Source organism: Centrocercus urophasianus, unplaced genomic scaffold (assembly GCF_019232065.1).
Source record: "Centrocercus urophasianus isolate 14NV4802_14NV808 unplaced genomic scaffold, USGS_Curo_1.0 seq_67, whole genome shotgun sequence".
Classification (NCBI taxonomy): Eukaryota; Metazoa; Chordata; class Aves; order Galliformes; family Phasianidae; genus Centrocercus; species Centrocercus urophasianus.
Genome location: NW_024885277.1, coordinates 171,998 through 191,527, shown reverse-complemented (window position 1 = coordinate 191,527; position 19,530 = coordinate 171,998). Strand labels below are relative to the sequence as shown.

The 19,530-nt window shown below is 49.2% G+C and overlaps 2 protein-coding genes across 2 annotated transcripts; both read left to right on the top strand.

Moving 5' to 3' along the window:
* The first annotated feature begins 1,311 nt into the window (after positions 1–1,311).
* LOC122170346 (keratin, type II cytoskeletal 5-like) lies at positions 1,312–5,116 on the top strand. The gene is made up of 9 exons (XM_042837106.1): positions 1,312–1,794; positions 2,075–2,289; positions 2,590–2,650; positions 2,759–2,854; positions 3,121–3,285; positions 4,092–4,217; positions 4,406–4,626; positions 4,769–4,803; positions 4,908–5,116. The coding sequence occupies exons 1-9, from the start codon at positions 1,312–1,314 to the stop codon at positions 5,114–5,116; spliced, it is 1,611 nt and encodes a 536-aa protein (XP_042693040.1).
* Positions 5,117–9,094: 3,978 nt separating this feature from the next.
* On the top strand, positions 9,095–16,986 carry LOC122170338 (keratin, type II cytoskeletal cochleal-like). Its single transcript, XM_042837093.1, has 13 exons — positions 9,095–9,283; positions 9,585–9,768; positions 11,268–11,409; positions 13,780–13,868; positions 13,995–14,137; positions 14,463–14,671; positions 15,078–15,138; positions 15,419–15,514; positions 15,736–15,900; positions 16,026–16,151; positions 16,268–16,488; positions 16,723–16,757; positions 16,838–16,986. Exons 1-13 carry the CDS (start codon positions 9,095–9,097, stop codon positions 16,984–16,986), a joined length of 1,809 nt encoding a protein of 602 aa, XP_042693027.1.
* The last annotated feature ends 2,544 nt before the right edge of the window (positions 16,987–19,530 follow it).

The window sequence follows — 19,530 nt, the reverse complement described above, 5'->3', positions numbered from 1 at the left end:
AAAAGGGGGAAAAAATAAGAAGAAAGGGGAGAAAAAGGGGAAATGGGAGAAGAAAAGAAGGGAAGAGTATGGCTGAAAAACAGAGATGATGAGCATCTGCAAATCATCCCCGGGGACATTCTGGCCAAAAGCACTTGACTTATTTCTGGCCCTGGAAATTGCTGGGCACAAAGAGCAGACATCAGGAGTGGCCTTGGAGCACCTCCTGGACAGGTTTCCACGCACACAGTGCCACAGTGGAGGGCACAGAGGACAGCGTGGATCGTTTAAAAAGTGCATTATTGGCATTTCCTGGGAACTCTGACAAATTGGAGTGGAGGGAGTTGGCTGAGAACAATGCCACAAAAGCAGATCCCCGGCACTGAATTTCCTGGTGACTAAGAGTTATCGAAAGGGGAAGAGAAGAGATGTGGGGAGGAGAGCCTGGGAACAGGCTGGGTAAGGGCACGGTTGCTCATCAGTTAGGCTCAACATCTGTGAGGTGAAGCTGTGCAGAATCACCAGCTCAGGCTGTGCTGTCACTGCCGGCAGGAGCTCCCTCCCAGCTCACGCAGTAATATTTCATCATTTGTTGTCAGTCTGAATCAGCATGATTTGCAAATTCATTTCACAGAAAGAAAAGGTCTGAAGGTTTTGTTCACTAAGCAACTTGCATGTCCTGCCATTCTCCACATGGTTTTCCAAAGCTGATGGTCCAAGATTTCCATCAGTGCCCACTGACACATTGGCTTTGTCCACCACCTCTTTCTTCCTTTCTCCTATCATCTCAAGTTAAATGCCACATTCAGGCATGAGAAGAAAAGCCCAGAATACCCAACAAGTTGAGACCCGAGGTGCTGATGCTGATGGCTTTACTCAGAATCTCAGCAGCAGGAAAACACAGATCCACAATCAGAGATTTCCCACCCTTCGCAGAGAGCTCCAAAGTGAAAAAATGCGCTTTGACGCAAGGGAGGGACTGATTCACCCATGAAATAGAGATGAGCGAGCGCTTGCCCAACGCGGACAATGCGCTGCAGAAAGGAGTGGGGAAGGGGTGGCTGTGAGCAGCCTTTGGTGTTTTTACAGATATTTCAACAGCCAGACCATGACTGTCCCCAAAAATGCAACAGCTGCAACTTTGCGGGTGATTGGCATCGCGGCGAGGCGTGCCGAGCCTGGTTAATCAGTCTGGTGTGCACCTCACCAAACCCACCCCCAGCTCGTAAGGGGATAAAAGGGCCAACCCCAGGCCAGGGAGCACAACCTCATCTCGCTGCACTCCTCCTCATCCTCGCTGCTTTGCTCCTCCAATCTCTCCCGTTGGCTGCGATGTCTCGTCAGTGCACCGTGAGGAACCAGGGCCGGACTGGCTTCAGTGCTGCGTCTGCCTTCATCCCAAGTGCCTGTAGCACCGGGTTTGTCTCGCGCTCCATGGCTCAAGGTGGAAGCTGCGGCACTGCTGTGGGGTATGGAGGATTTGGAGGAGGTTTTGGGAGCAGAAGCCTCTACAGTGTTGGTGGATGCAAGAGGATCTCTATGGCTGGAAGGGGCAGTGGATTCTATGGACCTGCAGGGTTTGGTGCTGGCACTGGGATCGCCTGTGGGTTTGGTGGTGCTTTTGGGTTTGGTGGGGGCATGGGTGGCCCTGGATTCCCCGCAGTCCCCACTGGAGGCATCCAGGAGGTCTCCATCAACCAGAGCCTTCTGAAGCCCCTCAACCTGGCGATCGACCCCAGCATCCAGAGCATCCGTAAGGAAGAGAAGGAACAGATCCAAACCCTCAACAACAAATTTGCCTCCTTCATCGACAAGGTGAGTCATGAGATTTCTGGGCTGTGCCATGCTGATTCTTTAGTGGAGAAGCACAAAGAAGGGCAAGTTGTATTAGCCGTGCTGCTTTTGATGCAAAGCCATTTCTATCAGCAGCAGCCAGGGAATAAAACCCGAGGATTGTTTGGTTTGAGACCATTCTTTCATCCCACATAATGAGAGCAGTAGAGGGGAAATGGTGCTTTGGGATGTAGGGAAGCAGAGATAGGGAAAACCATCCTAAAGTCAAGCTACTTCTGAAGTAGCTGCTTTCTCATTCCAGGTCCGGTTCCTTGAGCAAGAAAACAAAGTCCTGGAGACCAAGTGGGCCCTTCTGCAAGAACAGGGGCACAAAACAGTCAGAAACAATGTTGAGCCCCTCTTTGAGGCTTACATCAACAACCTCAGGAGGCAGCTGAGCAACTTGCTGGCTGACAAGGAGAACCTGGGTGGGGAGCTGAGCAAGGTGCAGAGTCTGGCTGAGGACTTCAAGAGCAAGTAAGTCTTTGTTTGGGGTCTGCTTGGTGAGTAGGCTGGGCAGGGCTCCATTGCACCAACAAGGAAGTCCAACAAGGAAGAAAGGCCTTTTAAAATTATTCTTATTTTTCTGATATAAATACCCAGGGTTAAGTTTGCATACGTGACACATACAGCCCCATGGCAGAAACTCAGAGGCAGAAAGCTATAGGGCTAGGAGACCAAAGTACCAAGCTGTTCCTCTAAAGAAAGTTGAGCCAGGTCCTACAAACACAAAACTTCTGCATAAGCCCATAGCAACCCTCCATGTCCATCCCACAGATATGAAGAGGAGATCAACAAGCGCACAGCTGCCGAGAATGAGTTTGTGATTCTGAAGAAGGTGGGTGCATGCATGCTGCACCTCCCGCTGCTGCTCAGCTGCTGCAAGAAACACTGCAGCTTCTCCTCTGGAAACAGCTCCATTCCTGTGCTGTGCTTCTTCCCCTAGGAGGTGGATTCTACCTATATGACCAAGACAGAGCTGCAAGCCAGGCGAGATGCCCTCCTGGAGGAGATAGACTTCCTCAGAGCCCTCTATGAAGCTGTAAGCACCTTCCCAGGACCTTCATGTCCTGCCCATTTTTGAGCACCTTTGCTTCCTTTTCCCACCTCTGTAGCTCGGGATGGATTATTTTCCACTCTGTTGTACTACGTACCTCCACACTTATTCCATCTCGCCTGCTGTAGTAGCCCTTCCTAGAAGATTCATGGAAGAAAAATCGCTTTGTAAACACAGCTCTGTCCTTCACTGGGGCCTGGAACAAGAGATGTGCCCTGTAGTGACTCACACAACCCCCACTGCTTTGGCAGGAGCTGTCTCAGCTGCAGAGCCAGATCTCCGACACCTCCGTCATCCTGACCATGGACAACAACCGCAGGCTGGACATGGACAGCATCATTGCTGAGGTGAAGGCGCAGTACGAGGACATCGCCAAGCGCAGCCGGGAGGAGGCTGAGTCCTGGTACCAGTCCAGGGTGAGTGCCCAGGATGGGTTCTGCAAAGGGTAAACCATGCTGCCTCCCCCAGCTCTCCAACAGTAGGTTCTACTGGGACTTTTACAGCAGAGGATGCCTTTAGATTTAACAAACCCATAAAGCTCTAAGTGCTGGTTTGGGATTGAAAAGAGACACACACCTCTGAGCTGAAATACTACTTTATCTGATAGTGACAGGACAAGGGAAATTGGGTTTAAGATAAAAGGGGGAAAGTGAGGTTTAAGATAAAAGGGGGAAAGTGGGAAGGAAATTCTTTACTCAAAAGATGGTGAGACCCTAGCACTGCTGCCCTGAGATGTGTGGGTGCCCCATGACTGGTGGTACTCAAGTCCATGGATGGGGCCCTGGTCTGATGGAGGGGAGGGAACAGCCCAGGGCAGGAGTGGGGTTTGGGGGGGTCCTTAGAGCCATGGGGTCCAACCCAAGCCATGCTATGATTACATGGCTCTATATGATCTTCAAGGGGTCTTCCAACCCTTCAATGGTTCTGTGATCTTTTAGGACCCCTCCAACTCAACCATCCTATGGTTTGATGACCTTGATGGACTCTTCCAACCCAAATGTCTTATGGTTCTAAGATCTTTTAGGACCATACTGTCCAATCCAATCATCCTATGGTTCCATGATCTTGAAGGTCCCTTCCAACCCAAACTTCCTATGGTTCCATGACCTTGAAGGACCCTTCCAACCCAAACATCCCATGATTCTATGATATGATACTCACATGCTGCTTTAACCTCTACAATGCTGGATTCTGCCCTGACCTCTGCTCCTCTCCCTGGCAGTATGAAGAGCTGCAGGCTACCGCAGGCAGGCACGGGGACGACCTCCGCAGCACCAAGCAGGAGATCTCTGAGCTCAACCGCCACGTCCAGCGTCTGCGGGCTGAGATTGACAGCGTGAAGAAACAGGTACAGTTCTAATGCAAAGACTCAATGAAGTCCAGCAAATAACTATAAATGCACCTCAGTGTTGTGCTGGATTGAGAATCAATTAATTCAAAGCTTTCTGCACCTATGGCCACGCATCCTGACTGTAGGGTGAAACAAACTGCTCTATGCTCCAGATGGGGAATTCAGCCACTGTTTTTCCTTCCCAGTGTGCCAGCTTGCAGACAGCCATTGCAGATGCTGAGCAGCGTGGGGAGCTGGCCCTGAAGGATGCCAGGGACAAACTGGCTGAGCTGGAGGCAGCCCTGCAGCAAGCAAAGGCAGACCTGGCTCGGCAGCTGCGCGAGTACCAGGAGCTGATGAACGTCAAGCTGGCCCTGGACATTGAGATTGCAACCTACAGGAAGCTGCTGGAGGGCGAGGAGTGCAGGTGGGTGAAATCAAGCTGTGCAGTTGTAAGATCTGCATCTTCCCCCAGCAATATTTTACATATGTTCTGTTGGCTTTTCAAGCACATCTTGTTCATGGTCTCCCCTTAAATGCTTTAAATGTCTTCTTTTGCACAATTCCAGGCTCTCTGGAGAAGGTGCTGGTGCAGTGAATATCTGTAAGTACTTTCCAAAGACAGTTTTGTGACTTTTCCATCTGTCTGCCAGCTGCTCTGTCCAACTGTTTGTGGGTGCCTCTGACGAGTGTGTTCTTTTCTTGCAGCTGTGACCAGAACTGCTGTAGGGTCGGGATATGGAAGTGGGAGCTGCCAGAGTTTCAGAGGCAGCAGTGGGGCTGGAGCTGGGCTCTGTGCTGGAGGAATGAGCTTCAGCTCTGGGAGTGGACAAGGCACAGCTGGGTCATGCGTGGTCGGTGGAAGCAGCTCCAGCATGCAGTACATCAGCAGCTCTTCGACCAAGAGATGCTACTGAAGTCCAGCAGCCGCGTGCCACTCTGTCCCTCATGTTGTGTGCAGTCCTCACCCCATTACTTGCAAAAGGTTTGGAATTCTAAGTTGTCTGCCCTTATTTATGCAAATGCCTTGCTCCTGTTTGTTCTTACATGCTCCAAAAGCCTCACCTCCCAGTGTTTGTCTAATAAAAGGCATATGAAATTCATTCCGTTGCATTCTCCTTTTAATTTCAATGACTTTACACAGCCATGGTGGCACTATCATCTCTTTAGTAGAAGGTGAACACAAGTCACACACATAACAATGGTGATCTCTCCTTCCATGGCAGTCACTTACATTCAGCAGGGAACAAGGACTGGGGATGCCCCATTCCCATTTGTGCAGCAAGATTTTTTGGCATCAGCCTCCAAGGGAAAGGGAAATTTCTAGCTCTTGCCTCATACACCAGAGAAAACATTCCTCTATCCTAATTTATGTCATCCCTCTATCCTAATTTCTGTTGTGGCATCTCACCAGTGTCATGCCAGCTTGATCACCCCCAAAACACTGTAATTTTTCAGTTTTTTATGTGATGACTCATGCAGGGACATAATTCAGTTTTCCCAAGAAGTTCAACCCATGTGTTCTGTACATGCAATAGCTGCAGGGATTAATAAAATGCTGTCATTGGTACCACCATAATTAGAAACTGCAAAAACTCAAAAGCCCCAAACAACCTTTTAGGGAAGAGCCATGTCCAGCGTGACCCAGCCATGCTGGGTAAGCAAAGTGCTGGAGGCAAACTGACTCACTGATCAACTCCTGGCCAAGAGAAAGTGATAGAAAACCCAGTTTCTCATTAATCCTCCAGATGTGAACACAACAGTGCTCTCCCACAAGGAAATGGCCCATTCTCTAACGCCAGCCATACCGTCTTTGGCATCTCTGGACATGATTTCACTAACACAGAACAGAATTCGGCTTGCTGGAGGCCATGCAAACACTATCCAGCAGCAAAAAGGCACCTGATAGCTGCATTTCTACAGCCAGCATGCTTTTTAAATGTAGATACCTCAGCATTCAGCAAGCAAAGCACCCAGGCTCCTCCTGTAGCAAGCAGAAGGGCAGAAGTGCCTCCCAAACTATCCCCTTCATCACAAGAAGTCATGTTTGCAAAGTAGAGGATCAAGCCATCACCTCCAGCTGCCCCTTGCCTCGACCACATGTTACTCCTGGGTGCAAAGTCAGGTTTCCCTTAGCAAAGCCATCAAATTGCTGTTTTCAACATCTTCACCACTCCCCTAGTGGCAGCTTCAGTTCCATCTGCTTTGAACTAAACAGGCAGTGACACCAAGATAAAAGCAAGCCTAAAGGGAACAATCAGAGGTACAGATACATATTTTCCCAGCAGACATCAGCACCCTGAAAAATACAGGCTGGAAAATTTGGGTAGTTTTATGAGCCTGGAGGTTGCCAATATGGTACACCAGAGAGTTGGGTGATTAATGAGCTGGAAATGCGGCCAGGTGCGGCGCTGAGAGCTGATACACTTCGTGTGGCACTGAGCTACATGGGTTAGTGGGCACAGTGCTGATGGCTTGATGGTTGGACTTGATGATCTTAGTGGTCTTTTCCGGCCTTAATGGTTCCATGATTTCACCACCCAGCCCTTTGCACAAGACCAGAACACAGAAGGATTTAAGGCAGGGATCACTTCAGAGCCAAACCTGGAGATCATTGTCCCTCTGCCATCTCATCCCTCTGCAGCCACACTGAAGTCAGCCAGCCAAGGTCAGGACCAGTGAGGGGTTTGGTGTCGTTTCCGCACTGTGCCCATTGCTCAAAGCATCTTCAGCTCCATCTCCTTGTCCCACAGCAATGGGGGAAGTGTGGGATGGATCTGCAGTGGATTTGGCAGCAGGAGCCTGCCCAGACCAAGGGGAAGCAAGCAAGAGGATTTCCAGGAGCAGAGGGCACTGCTCTGCCAGGTCAGGGTGCAACCGTAGTGTGAGTGATGGAGGGTTTGGGTTTGGAAGATGTGGCCCCGCAGGTATTCAAGGGATTGTGGTCAACCCAAACCTCCTGGTCAGTATTAACTTGCAGATCAGCCCCAGTGCAGTGAGTGCGCTGGGAGAAGAAGGATCAGATCAAAGCCCTCACCAGCAGATTTGCCTCTTTCATTAGCAAGGGGAGGCTCATTTCATTCATCCATCCTGGCATAGTTATCATTATCTGCAGAGTGGGATCAGGACTGCTCTCCATGTCAGACATTCACTTCCAAATCCCTGATAAAGAGGTCAGGCGCTTAGTAAGTAGGGCTGGATAAGGAACACACTATTTCTCCAGATTTCTTTGCAACTGAACACTGCTCCTCCTATCCAAACTTCTCTACCAATGAGCCATCACTGATGCTGAAGGCCACATGGGACAGTGCAGACCATGCACAAGGCAAACATGTCAAGATCACGTAAGCAACAACACACAACAGAAGGAAAGAACCCCATCCACTATTTTCTCCATTCTGTCTTCTTTCTGGAAGAGTTTAATATGCAAGGCAACCCAGAACTGTGAGACCTCAGCAAGGACTAACCTGGCCCTGCATTCTTCAGCTGCTGTATAAATAGCAGCACTCTGTATGACATCTGCCTTTTTTTATTATTGTTATTATTTCTACTGCTTTTTTTTTAAGCTAGGAGCACACTGACCACTTCTTACTGATGTGGGTTCCTTTCCAGGAGAGAAAATTTGCCAAAAAAAACAAGGATTAATTTTAAGTGTGAACTTAAGTGCTCCTTTCTCTCTCTAAAATAATAGCACCCCTCACTCCTGATGGTTGGGTTCCAGCACTGCTGGAAGCCAGGAGGTAATTTCCAGCCCATGGAAAGTCTCTGAAGGTTTCAGCTCAGCTCATTAACTCTTTAGGAGGAGCTGCTCCTTCTCATCCACTCCATGCACTTTGGAAAAACTTCTGTCAAGCCTCAGAGTCTGCTACCATACCCCCGGGGGATGTACTGCGTAATGGATTTTAGTAAGTAAGGAGCTTAAATAGTTGGTGTGGAACCAGAAAAACAAGAGAGGAGAGTAAGGAGCAACTCAGCACCCTCTGCTCTGCCCTTCTGGGGAGGGAGATCATGGTCTGACACCTCTGTCACCTTCAGCAGCAGGACAGGTGAAGACATTTTAGGACAGGATACATCTCTTTCTCCTTTAGCTTCAGCAGGAAGCCCCAAATCCTCCATTTGCAGGAAGATGAATGGGGGTGAATCCTGGCTGTAAGCCCAACCCCACCAGTCAAATTGGAGGCAGTAACATCAGCAGGGTTAAAAACACAAGGAAATCAACCCTGGTTCAGTGCCATTGTCCTTAGCTCCCCCCAGCCTTTGTATGGAAGAGGGAGAGAGGCAAAAAAGAGTTCAGTTTGGATTCTTCTACTTGTACACATTAAACAACGCTTCCTTCTACAGCCCGGTGCCCTGCAAACATCAAATGATTGGTTCTGCTTCTCTCTTTCATGGTCACTATAAAAAAGGGAGGTTTGCAAATGCAATTGTTATGGGGCCAAGGATTCCCTCCCATTCAGATTAGAAACACAGCCCAGAACCCAGCGACAGATATGTGCTTAAAGGCAGCTCAAGTTGCTCTTCAGCAAAGGAGAAGAGTGGGATATTACCAGATACCCCAAGCTCATGAATGTGGTTTAAAATGACCATTTGGGGATGGTTGTGCAGCAAAAGCCCATTTTGGGGGGAGAAAAGAGGGTGAAAGCTCTGCTCCTCATTCCGGAGTTTCCAGCAAGGCCATCTTTCGTGCATTGCCTACTCCTCCCTCCACCTTCGCTCCCCTTCAAGGCAGCCACGATGGCTTTGCCAACCCCACCTAAAGCAGAAGGAGTTTCAGCTCCTGCTCTGCTGGGATCCTCAGGAGCAGGAGGAGATCCTCCACTGATTCTTGTGCCATGGAGCTGGTGGCAGAGGGTGCCCAGGACTGAGGTGTGTCAGCAGCATGAGCCTGGGTGGCAATGCAGAGATACGGCCACGGCTTCTCTGGCACTGGGTTCGGCTATGGAGGCACTGGCTTTGGTTATGGGGTCAATGGACCCCAGGGGGTCTGCACATCCATTGCCCAGATCCCCATCAAGCTCAAGCTCCCCATCAAGCCCCAAGAAGCTCAGGATGGAGATGGAACCAGTTTTGCTACCTGCAGACAAGTTGGTTCTTTAAGCCTCATTTTTTTACATCCTTTGAATCCTAACCTGAAGCAGAATTACCCCTGCTTTATCCTATCTCAGTTATGAGTGACTTAGGGCTTTTCATGTAACAGCAGAGACATTTTTCAGAACAGCCTTCTCATGAGGAGATGTCACTTGACAGATTTCGGCTGTCTGCTTTCTGCATTCACCCACTGCTATCCTGAACAATACTGATTTCATCTCTCAGTTTGCCACTTCTGGGACTGTAAATGTCCCCTTCTGTATCACAGGTAACAAATCTTTACACTTTGAATTTCAGGTCCCACTGCTGGAGCAGTGCAACAAGGGGCTGGAGACCACATGGGGATTTCTGTGGGAGCAGAAGTGTTACAACAGCAATGCTGAGCTAACATTGGGAACTTCTATTGCCAACTGGGAGAGGCAGCAGGATGTTCTGGGAAAGGAAAGAGCCAAGCTGGCAACAGAACTGAGCAATATGCAAGGTATCGTGAAAGACTGATAAATACAAGAAAAAGGAAGTTCGTTTGAAAACAAAAGCTCCAAAGCTAGAGCTGGAATGGATCTGGTTCATTTTAAGTCAGCAGAGTTGCACAAGATACAACGCCACCAGTGATGTCCATCTGTATGATTTGTGTTGGCAGCTGTGTCCATGCTGGGGCAATTTGGAGATGAGGCAAGAGGAAGAGATCAAATTCTTGCCTAGGTTGAATAAAGAGGAGCAAATTTATGTTTTCTCTTCCCTTACAGGCAAGGAGAGGAAAGGTGTGCAGGAAAGGAGTGTGTTCTGCTCCAAGAGCTGAGGGCATTTCAGACCTACTCAAACGCTTCTTTGGTGTTTGATAGGAACAGCAGTGAAAATTGCTGGAGAGATAGCAGTGAGAATGCATCTCACTCTCCAGAGACTCTAGAGGGACCTGCAGGCCAACTTTAGGGAAGATTTAATTAAAAGAGTTGAATCCCACCTTCAGTCAGTTGTTTGCAGCTCAATTTGGCCCTTTGGGACATTTGTGTACCTCAGCTGGTCAAACCCTTCTCTGCTCTGCCCAGCAGTGTTCCTCTCGTGCCTAAGAGGATGAGAGAGGAAATCCATTTAATAACACAGTAAAACTCATGTCCTTGAAAGGAGCAGCGCTGGGAGCTGTAATCCCATTGCATGTGGCATTAAGCAGAATGCTCCTTCATTGCATAAACCCTTCTGATGTGCTTGGGGACATGGATAGTGTCTCCATGAGCAAAGCCGAGCTGGAAGCTGAGGTGGAGTCCCTCACCCATGGTCAGCCTCCAGAGGAGCCCATAAGCAGAATAACGACTTTACTCTTCCTCCAACTCATGCCTCTTGGGGAGGCCCACAGAGTTCAGCTCTTACAGCCCATCACTTAAGGTCAGGAAGACTTTTTGTGTTCCGTGCATACATCAGACCAGTCCTCCACCTTTCAAAGGCACTACTGTTGCATTGCATGGGCAAGATCCTAAGGAATCTGTTTCTGCAATAGAAATGGACAATTGCTCACCTTGTTGCTGCTCCCAGGGAATCACTCGGATCCAGGCACCCACTGTGGGCAAATCTGTAGGAATTTTCAAATAATATATGAAGACAAAGCCTGGAGATGGGTGGCAGCACTGCTGTCATCCAAAGCTTTTCGATGTCCAAAGCTTCTGGACACTGCTAAAAGAAGCTGGGCTGACAGAGTCTTACAACAACAAGGGACATTCACAAAAGGATTTATGCCCTACTTTTGCTTCTACCAATCTCCCAAGTTGGGCTGAAGGTGCTCTTTAAAGGTCTCTTGTCCCAGCCATGTGTTGTTTGGGACATTCTCTGCTAACACATAGCTGCTATGGTGTAAATGAGTCAGCTGTGACACCAGTGTTGAAGATCTCAGCCTTATAGCTTGAGACTGGGGGCTGCAACCCCAGCACCCCACAGCAGTTCTCATCACTGACATCTGGTATTTATTTTCCTTGCATTTTCTCTCTCCAGAGTATGAGGAACTGAGAGAAGCTGCTGGCAAACATAGCTTGCGTAACACAAAAACCCAAAATTACGGAGCTGAATTGGGTGATTCAGAGGCAACTGGAGAACATGAAAACACCAAAGCCCAGGGAAGGATGACTCAAGTTCAGTAATGTGCCAGTGGTAATTCCCAGGCTGTGGATTTCCAACTCCTCCACGAGAGAAAGGGAGCAATTAAGGTCGTTTTGATCATAGAATCACAGAACCATTTGAGCTGGAAGGGACCTTTAAAGGCCATCCAGCCCAACTCCCCTGCAATGAACAGGGACATCCACGGGCTGATGAAACACACATCAGCTGCTCGACTCTTGCACTTGCCGATAATCCAAAGTAGAGAGCAAAACGCTCTGTGGATGCTGGTCCAGCCTGCAGGAGGTTTACATGGGGGAATCAGCAATGCACCCAAGCCCATCAGCTCCTTTTACAGCCACCACCTCAGTAAGTGTAACCACAGGAGGCATCGGGGACAAGAGCACCATCACTCCAGATGCTGCTTGTACCACTGCACAGTGCTGTGAGTAGGAAAGAGCTCCAATATCCAAGGTGCGTCCTCTACAGCCTCCTGCAGATCAAAATACTCAAAAAAAAAAAAAAAGGGGGGGGGGGGGGGTCACTGCATGTCTCACCCCCCACACACACTTCTTCCATTTTCACCACTCACCCAAGCATACTACTCCAATCCTGCTCAAGACAATTGGCACTATCTGGTTTAACTGAGCTAGCTCAAAACATCTTGGTGGGTTTTCTTGGAGTCCAACATCATGCTCTGCTGCTTTGCCCCATTGAACCAGAGGATCGGAAGATTCATTCAGGGACCCCTCTCCTTTTGGGATAGGAACACTGCATGGCCACCCACCCCTTACAACCCTTCCCCTCAAATTTCTGTCCAAAAGTGCTGTACAGTCGCACTCAGTGTTACTTGCCTCAATAACATGAGAAAGTGTTTTGCAAAATGAAGGAAAAAACGGCATTTAGAGGATGTGGAAGGAGGAGATGCACTCACAGAGCCATGAAATGCAGCTAGAGCCCAAACTGGAACAAGGTGACCTGGCACAGGAGGATGAAGGACACTGTGGAATCACCAAATTTGCTCCATCCTCTCATGCACCATCCCTGGAAAGTCTTTGAGGGCCCTGGAGCCGAGGAGTCCAGTGAGGCTACTAATTTGGGCTTGCAATCAACCACTGAACAAGGAAGGGGAAAAATGCAGTAAACAAAACCCAACCATTAGCTTGGAACTTCCACCCTGCCCCTAGAAAGCATGCTGCCCTCCCACACAGCGACGCGGGCTCCAATGCCGTTCCCATCTCTCCAAGCTGTGGACACACACATGTGAATATCAAAGGTGGGAGGAATGGAGCCCCGATGCCTCAGTGAGGGCACTCACCCAACGTGGGAGGCAAAGGAGTGAGCCCCAGGCAATGAAGGAGCCTTAGAGCTGAGGGACAAGGAGACAGCATTTTTTTCTGAGAATTTGGCCAATTTGGAACACCCTCAAGAGCCACCATGTTCCAAATGCACATCTCTGTTTCAACTGATACCCCACAAAATGTTACGATGGAAAACACTCTCACCAGTAATATACAGACAAAAACCCTTGACAAATAGACCTGGTCCCAGTGACGTTTGCCTTCAAGGACGTTGCCTTTCCATAGGCAAAGCCAATACGAAGCTGTCATCTATCGCTAACCTGCACACAAGGCTTCATTTGCTAGCTCTCAATGAATTCACCTTTAGTACTGATGCTATTTATTGAACATCTGGTTGTGTCGTGGACTCATTCAGGTTGGAAAAGACCTCCAAGACCTCCCAGCCCAACCCCAACCCACACCACCATGCCCACTGACCATGTCCCCAAGTGCCACATCTCCATGGTTCTTGAACCCCTCCAGGGATGCTGACCCCACCACCACCCTGGGCAGCCTGCACCAATGCATCACCGCTCTTCCAGAGAAGAAATAATTCCTAATATCCAGCCACATTCTCCCTCAGAGCGCTTACTCACAAGCTGATGTAGCAGCAAAATGTAAAGCAAGGGAAGCACTTTGATGAGTGAGAACTTGACATCTTTATCCAACCCATAACAAGGCAAAATCTTTTACATTCCTGAAAACAAGGAGCACCAGCACAAGCCATGATTTTCACTGTGATTACACAAGACTTCAATATGACCCCACTGACTTAACAGCAGTCCTCCATTGCGTTATGGGGCAAATCTGCTTTCTCCATTGGTGAGCACAATGTATGCTAAGCAGCTCCTACTCTGCATCGTAAACATCTTGTGGAAGTTTCATGCAGCCTCGCCCCGTTTTCCACAAATAAAAGGAAGAAGGTTCTGCACTGGAGGCAGAGGGAACTGCACTGGGGCCCAGCACACCACCTGCACCCAGCCCTCCTCACCAGCAGCCATGTCCTGCTCCTATGGCACCAATGTTGCTCGCATTGGCAATTTCAGCTCATCCTCTCTTGCTCTTCCCAGGAATGGGCAAAGCTTTGGTAGAGTCTTGTGTCGCCAACGTGGGTTGGGTTCCTTCAGCACCAGGAGCCTCAGCGGTGCAGCATCTTCCAGGCCCAGAATAGCTGTAGGAAGGTGTCCTCCTACAAGATGTGGATATGGTTTTGGTGCTGCTGGAGCTGAATTTGGCTGCAGAGGTGCTGGCTTTGGTTACAGGGTTGGTGGATCCTCCGGGCTGTGCACCATTGTACCCATCACTGTCAATGAGAAACTGCTACAACCACTCCAACTGGAGCTCGACCCCAATGTGCAGACCGTGAAGTACCAAGAAAAGGAGCAGATCAAGACCCTCAACAACAAATTTGCTTCTTTCATTGAAAAGGTGAGCAGAGAAACCCTCCCCAGCTCCAGGCCCAGGGAGGTCTAGCACGGAAAGGGCGAGGAATCTGGGTTATACAGCTCTGTTTTAGACACTGAGGATAACTTCAGAATGTCAGTTGAGCACGGAGGTGTTCTTTTCTAGAAGTGTTATGAGTTTGATTTCCACAAGGCTTACCCACAAAAACCATATGCACAAAAGAACAGTAGAGTAGGAAACATTGCATTCAGGCGCACCAAGAGCTGCATTTTAGGGCTGTTGCGTGGACATCACCTCTCACAACCACTTAACCCTCATCTTATTTCCTATTTTGCTTTCTGGGATTCAGGTGCGATTACTGGAGCAGCAGAACGAGGTGCTGGAGACCAAGTGGAACTTTCTGCAGGGTCAGAAACATTGCAGGAACACCATCGTGCCCATGTTGGAGGCTTGCATCGGGAACTTAAAGAAGCAGCTGGAAGCGCTGGGGTGCAACAGAGCCCAGTTAGAAACATGCCTGAAAGCAGCCCAAGAGGCTGTGGAAACCAACAAGAAAATGTAAGTAAGTGAGAACATTTTGATATAATAAATTGTCCCCAGAGAACAGGATCATAAAACCATGTCACAGTTTACAGTGGACCAAACAAAGGACACATCTCTTCTAGATTCTCTCATTCTTTCCTAACTGGAGGAATTAATGCAGCAATTTCAAGTGTTCCTCTGTTCTCTGGAGCAGAAGTCAAATCAGAACAGTTCTGCTGCAAATATGTAAGAACACCAAAACCTCTGTGAAAGCAAGCGTGCTTTCCCATGGGCTGAGAAACAGAACAAAACATCCCCAAATATCATCTGGGGAAAAGGGGGAAAAAAAATAGGAGGGGTTCCATTTCTTGAAGTAAGCCTGCAGAATCCCAAACAAAGATGTAATTGCGCTGAGCTTGAAGTCTCCCATTTTCCCATGCAGGTATGAGGATGAATGCAGCCAACGGAGCTGCACTGAGAAGGAGTTCATTGCCCTGAAGAAGGTGAGCAAAGGCTGTTTGAAACCTCTTGTTGTGTCCAGGTCCTTCGGGTGCATGCAGGCAGTGATTTCTTTCCCCCAAAGCATTGCACAGAACAAGTACCAGCAGGAGCTGGTGCTCAGGTGTGCTTGAACTCAGACCAGCAGTACTTGTGCAAGTGGGAGCTGGCGTGCAGCCACGCTACCTGCACCCAGTCCCCCACCCTAAGGGCAGCCCTGAGTCGGCTCTCACTAATCAGCTTCCACTAATCAGCTTCCTTCTTCTCTCCCCACTGCCACGTCAGGACATGGACTGCTTTTTCTTAAGCAAAGCAGAGCTGGGGGCCAAGGTGGGAAGGATGGAAGGAGAGTTTGACTTCCTCAGGTTGCTCTATGAGGAGGTAAGCAGCTCCCCGTTGCTTCAGCTCTGCGATTCTCTGGCAGATCTGGGAGGTCTATCCTGAAGGACAGGGGAAGAATGGGTAACGTGGGGCAATGGTCAGCCCTTATGGTGAACGGGGAGCAAGAATCCAGCCGTGTGGTCACTGAAAAGCGGGGAGCAAGAGTACGAATGGGGTTGGATGGGACCACAGCAGTGCCAGCATCTCATTGTCACCTCTAGGAGAGCCACCAGCTGCAGGTCCACATCTCAGACACGGCAGTGGTTGTGCAGATGGACAACAGCCGGGATCCTGATCTGGATGGCGTTGTTGCCAACGTCAAGGCTCACTATGAGGACACTGCCTGCAGGAGCAGAGCAGAAACTGAAGCCTGGTGTAAAGGCAAGGTGAGAAAAGCAGCCAGGAGGAGGGTGTGGGTGCATCTTTCCTCTGAAAACCCAGAGTTGCTCTGATTTAACTCAAAGCACGTGCTTTTGGGAATGCACAACCCACATCTTTGGGGCTTTTGCAGTTTGAGGAGCTGCGAGTTACTGCAGGCAGAAATGCTGACAGTCTGCAAGAGAAAAAAAGAGAGGCGGCCGAGCTGACACGGGTGGTCAAGAAACTGAGTGGAGAAGTCAGGAGTGCCAAGGAGCAGGTGAGTACCACCAGGTCTGCTGGAACCATCAGAGCAGAGTAATGCTGAATTGTTGTTCCAAACATGTCACATTTACAAATACCAAGAGATGTTTAAGGCTGACCACATCTTTGTAGTGCTGCAAACTGGAAATGGCCGTGGCTGCTGCTGAGCAGCACAAGGAAACGTCCATCAAGGATGCAAAGAGCAAACTCACCAAGCTGCAGGCGGCTCTGCAGAAGGCGAAGCAGGACCTGGCCCGGCAGCTGCGCGAGTACCAGGAGCTGATGAACATCAAGCTGGCCCTGGACATCGAGATCACAGCCTACAGAAAGCTGCTGGAGGGTGAGGAGAGCAGGTGGGTGGCAGATAGCAACACAAGACCCTTCAGATCCATGTGCCAGCATGGGAAAACCAACTGGGCAGTGCTTTTCAGAGCTGCCCTGTGGTAAATCACAGATCAGCTCTTCCCATCAGTCCCACCACACCTCCACTGGTGCAAACAGAGGCTGTCCTGCTGCCTGCAAACGTTTGAGGCTCACAGGGCTCTGCATGTGAACACACATAACCAAGTGCAACCTTCCCTCTACAGGCTCTGTGCAGAAGGAGGCATCCCTGTCAACATCTGTAAGTTGGAGCATAAAACTTCTTCCAAGCTTGGGCATCTCCTGCCTTTTCTCCCAGCAATTCCCTAAGCTGAAACTCAGCTTTGCCTTCCACAGCTGTCTGCCATTCCCAAGGAGGTCTCGCCTACAGCCCAGAACCCAGCTTTGCTGGGTCGGCCAATGGAAGCTCACGCATTAGGAGTGGGAGCACCCACATGAAGGTTGTGTCTGTGGGCAAGTCAACTGTGTAAAGAGCTGCAGATGAATGGCAAGGCTGGAAACGAAGCACAATGCACACCCTTCTGCCTACACACAGCAAGAGCCTGGCTGCTGCAGGAGCACACGCACCCAGCTCCCCTACACTGCACACCTATTTTCCATGCAAAGGGATACAAAAGGCAAAGAGGGGTATTTCTGTCGAAGAGATTTGCTGTTTCTGCTAGGGAATTCTAAGAGCAAACCCCAAAACTTCTTCACAATCCCCTTCTTACATGCAATCCACATAAGAGACCCTTGGTGTAATTCCTTGCTCTTTCTGCTCCTACAGACTGAAGGATCAGGATGAGGTGTAGGGCAGAACAGCTGCCACCCATGAGCTTCTAATTAGGCCTTCATTCAGCCCTCTTGTGTTAGCAGCTCCCATACATAACCTATTGCTATAACCTAGTTATATCAGCCATCCTGATTTACAGATACACCTCTGCCATCAGCAGAACTCACCCAAAATTGCCTAGTTTCCCTACACATACCAATTTCACATCCCAAGGAGTGGATTTCAATGGCTGTTGCTGTTTGGAGGCAGTTTGCTTTTTATTTGCATTACCTCTTTGGAAACCAATCCTCGACTTTCCCTTTTTCTTCAGGGTTTGTAATGGCCCAGCTCATCTGATGCCGTAAATACCATCTTAAATTAAGGATCTTGGGGCCTAAGCCCACGTCAAAAGTGACAGGGGCTGATCCATCAATAATCCTGGCCACAGGTCACAAAAGTCCTCTGCTGTCGTGCGCAAGGGATCCAGACCCAGCCTTAAACACCTGGCATCAGGTGGCCAATCACCTTTTCAATTCGCCAGTACCTATTAAGCAGAGCTGCTGGTGTAAATGCATTTATACTTTCTGAGGTCTGGGAAGGGGAGAGGATGCGGTGATTTATTTCTAATGACTTCACATTTTGTCCGCAATGCTTGTCAATGGCTTTCATCCCACTTACAGTCTTGCATCTCCAATAAATCTTCAGAGCAATTCAGTTACCCAGTGACTTCTTCTTGGGGAGAAGGAGGGTTGGTTTTGTCTTTGCTCCAGGATCTCGAATGCCAACACTCACAGGGGTCTGACAGGCGGGTCCAAGCCCCACATCCCCTGACAAAGCCCTCCCATTAGTGGTCTCCCATATCCCTCAATCTACCGACATTCTGCATGCAAGGAGCTTACAAACCTCCCTCCAAAGCACCAAACCTCTCTCCAAGGCACAGCTCTCTTCTTGCATGCACGGGGCAGGAGCCAACTCATGGGGTTACACATCTTTATTAAGGCAGGGTGGAGCTCCAAATAATTTTCCTCCCAGGAAAAAAAAGAAACCAAAACAAAACACCATTTAGAGGGCACTGACTAAGCAAAGATGCTCTCGCAGTTTGCATAAAGCTAACTGAAACTTCTCATTACCACCATCGATGCCTAAATCCCCTGAGAACAGCACTGACTGCCCCAACTTGCCCAGGATCTCTTTGCATCCTGATGGCAGGAGCTGCTGGGTGGTTTGGGGCCAATTTGTCCTCTCTTTGCTCTGGTACCAGCTCTCAGTCCACACTATAATGCAAACACTCCAGCACCAGAGCACAGAGCATCCTCTTCCCCCAGTAGAGCCTGGGGAACCTCTTTTCCTCTTCACCAGATGGAAGGTTGGCTTTAGAACCTCATCAAGCCAATTAGGCTCCCCTGGTGCATCCCATCTTCCCAAGAGATGTGCTTCCACCTCACTCTTCTGTGCCTGCTAGAGCTCAGACCCAGCCCAACCCATAACAATCACAAGCTGACAACCTCAGTCAAGCCCAGAGCAGGATTTTGGCCTTTGTAGCTGGTGAAAAACTGATGGAAAACACAAAACAAATGCAATTGGAATGCAGGGGAGCTGCAGAAAGCCCCAGCACCCAAAGCTTTCCTCCCAGTCATTGTTGCCCCCAAGTCCTCACTGCTCTTCTGCCTCAGTTTCCCCATAGACAATAACAGAACTTACCTCCTTTGTAAAACCCTCTGCTGTCTGGGGACAGCATGCATCTCCAAAGCTCTCAGTCCCATTGTTACAGCAACACACATCCACAGCCACATCCTGGTTGCTGCTGGAAAGAGAGCATCAGAGGAGGGGAGAAACAGAAGGGCTGAGAACAAGCAGAGCAGCAGAAACACTCAAAGGAGCACTGGCTTAGAGAATCAGATAAATTGCATTATAAAATATACTTAAATATTATAAATGCACATAAATGTTATGCATTTTATCCCACAGAAAGCAGGAGGAAGAGGTTGAAGCACCCTGAGCTGCAGCAGATAGCCTGGATGTACATTGCACAGACACCAGCAAAGCTGGAAGAAGGAAAAAAAACATTTCGCTGCCTTATGTTCAGAAAGCAGCCAGATTTTATTGTATTCCAGTTGGTAGGGAAAAAAGCAAACCCTACTGACCATGAAATCAGCTGGAAGTCTTTAAGATGTGTAAGGCATTTGCATGGAGCATCCTGTCCAGCCATTAATGTGCTGGCATGGGGGCAGAGGCATTGATGTCTGATTTTAAGAGCAGCAAA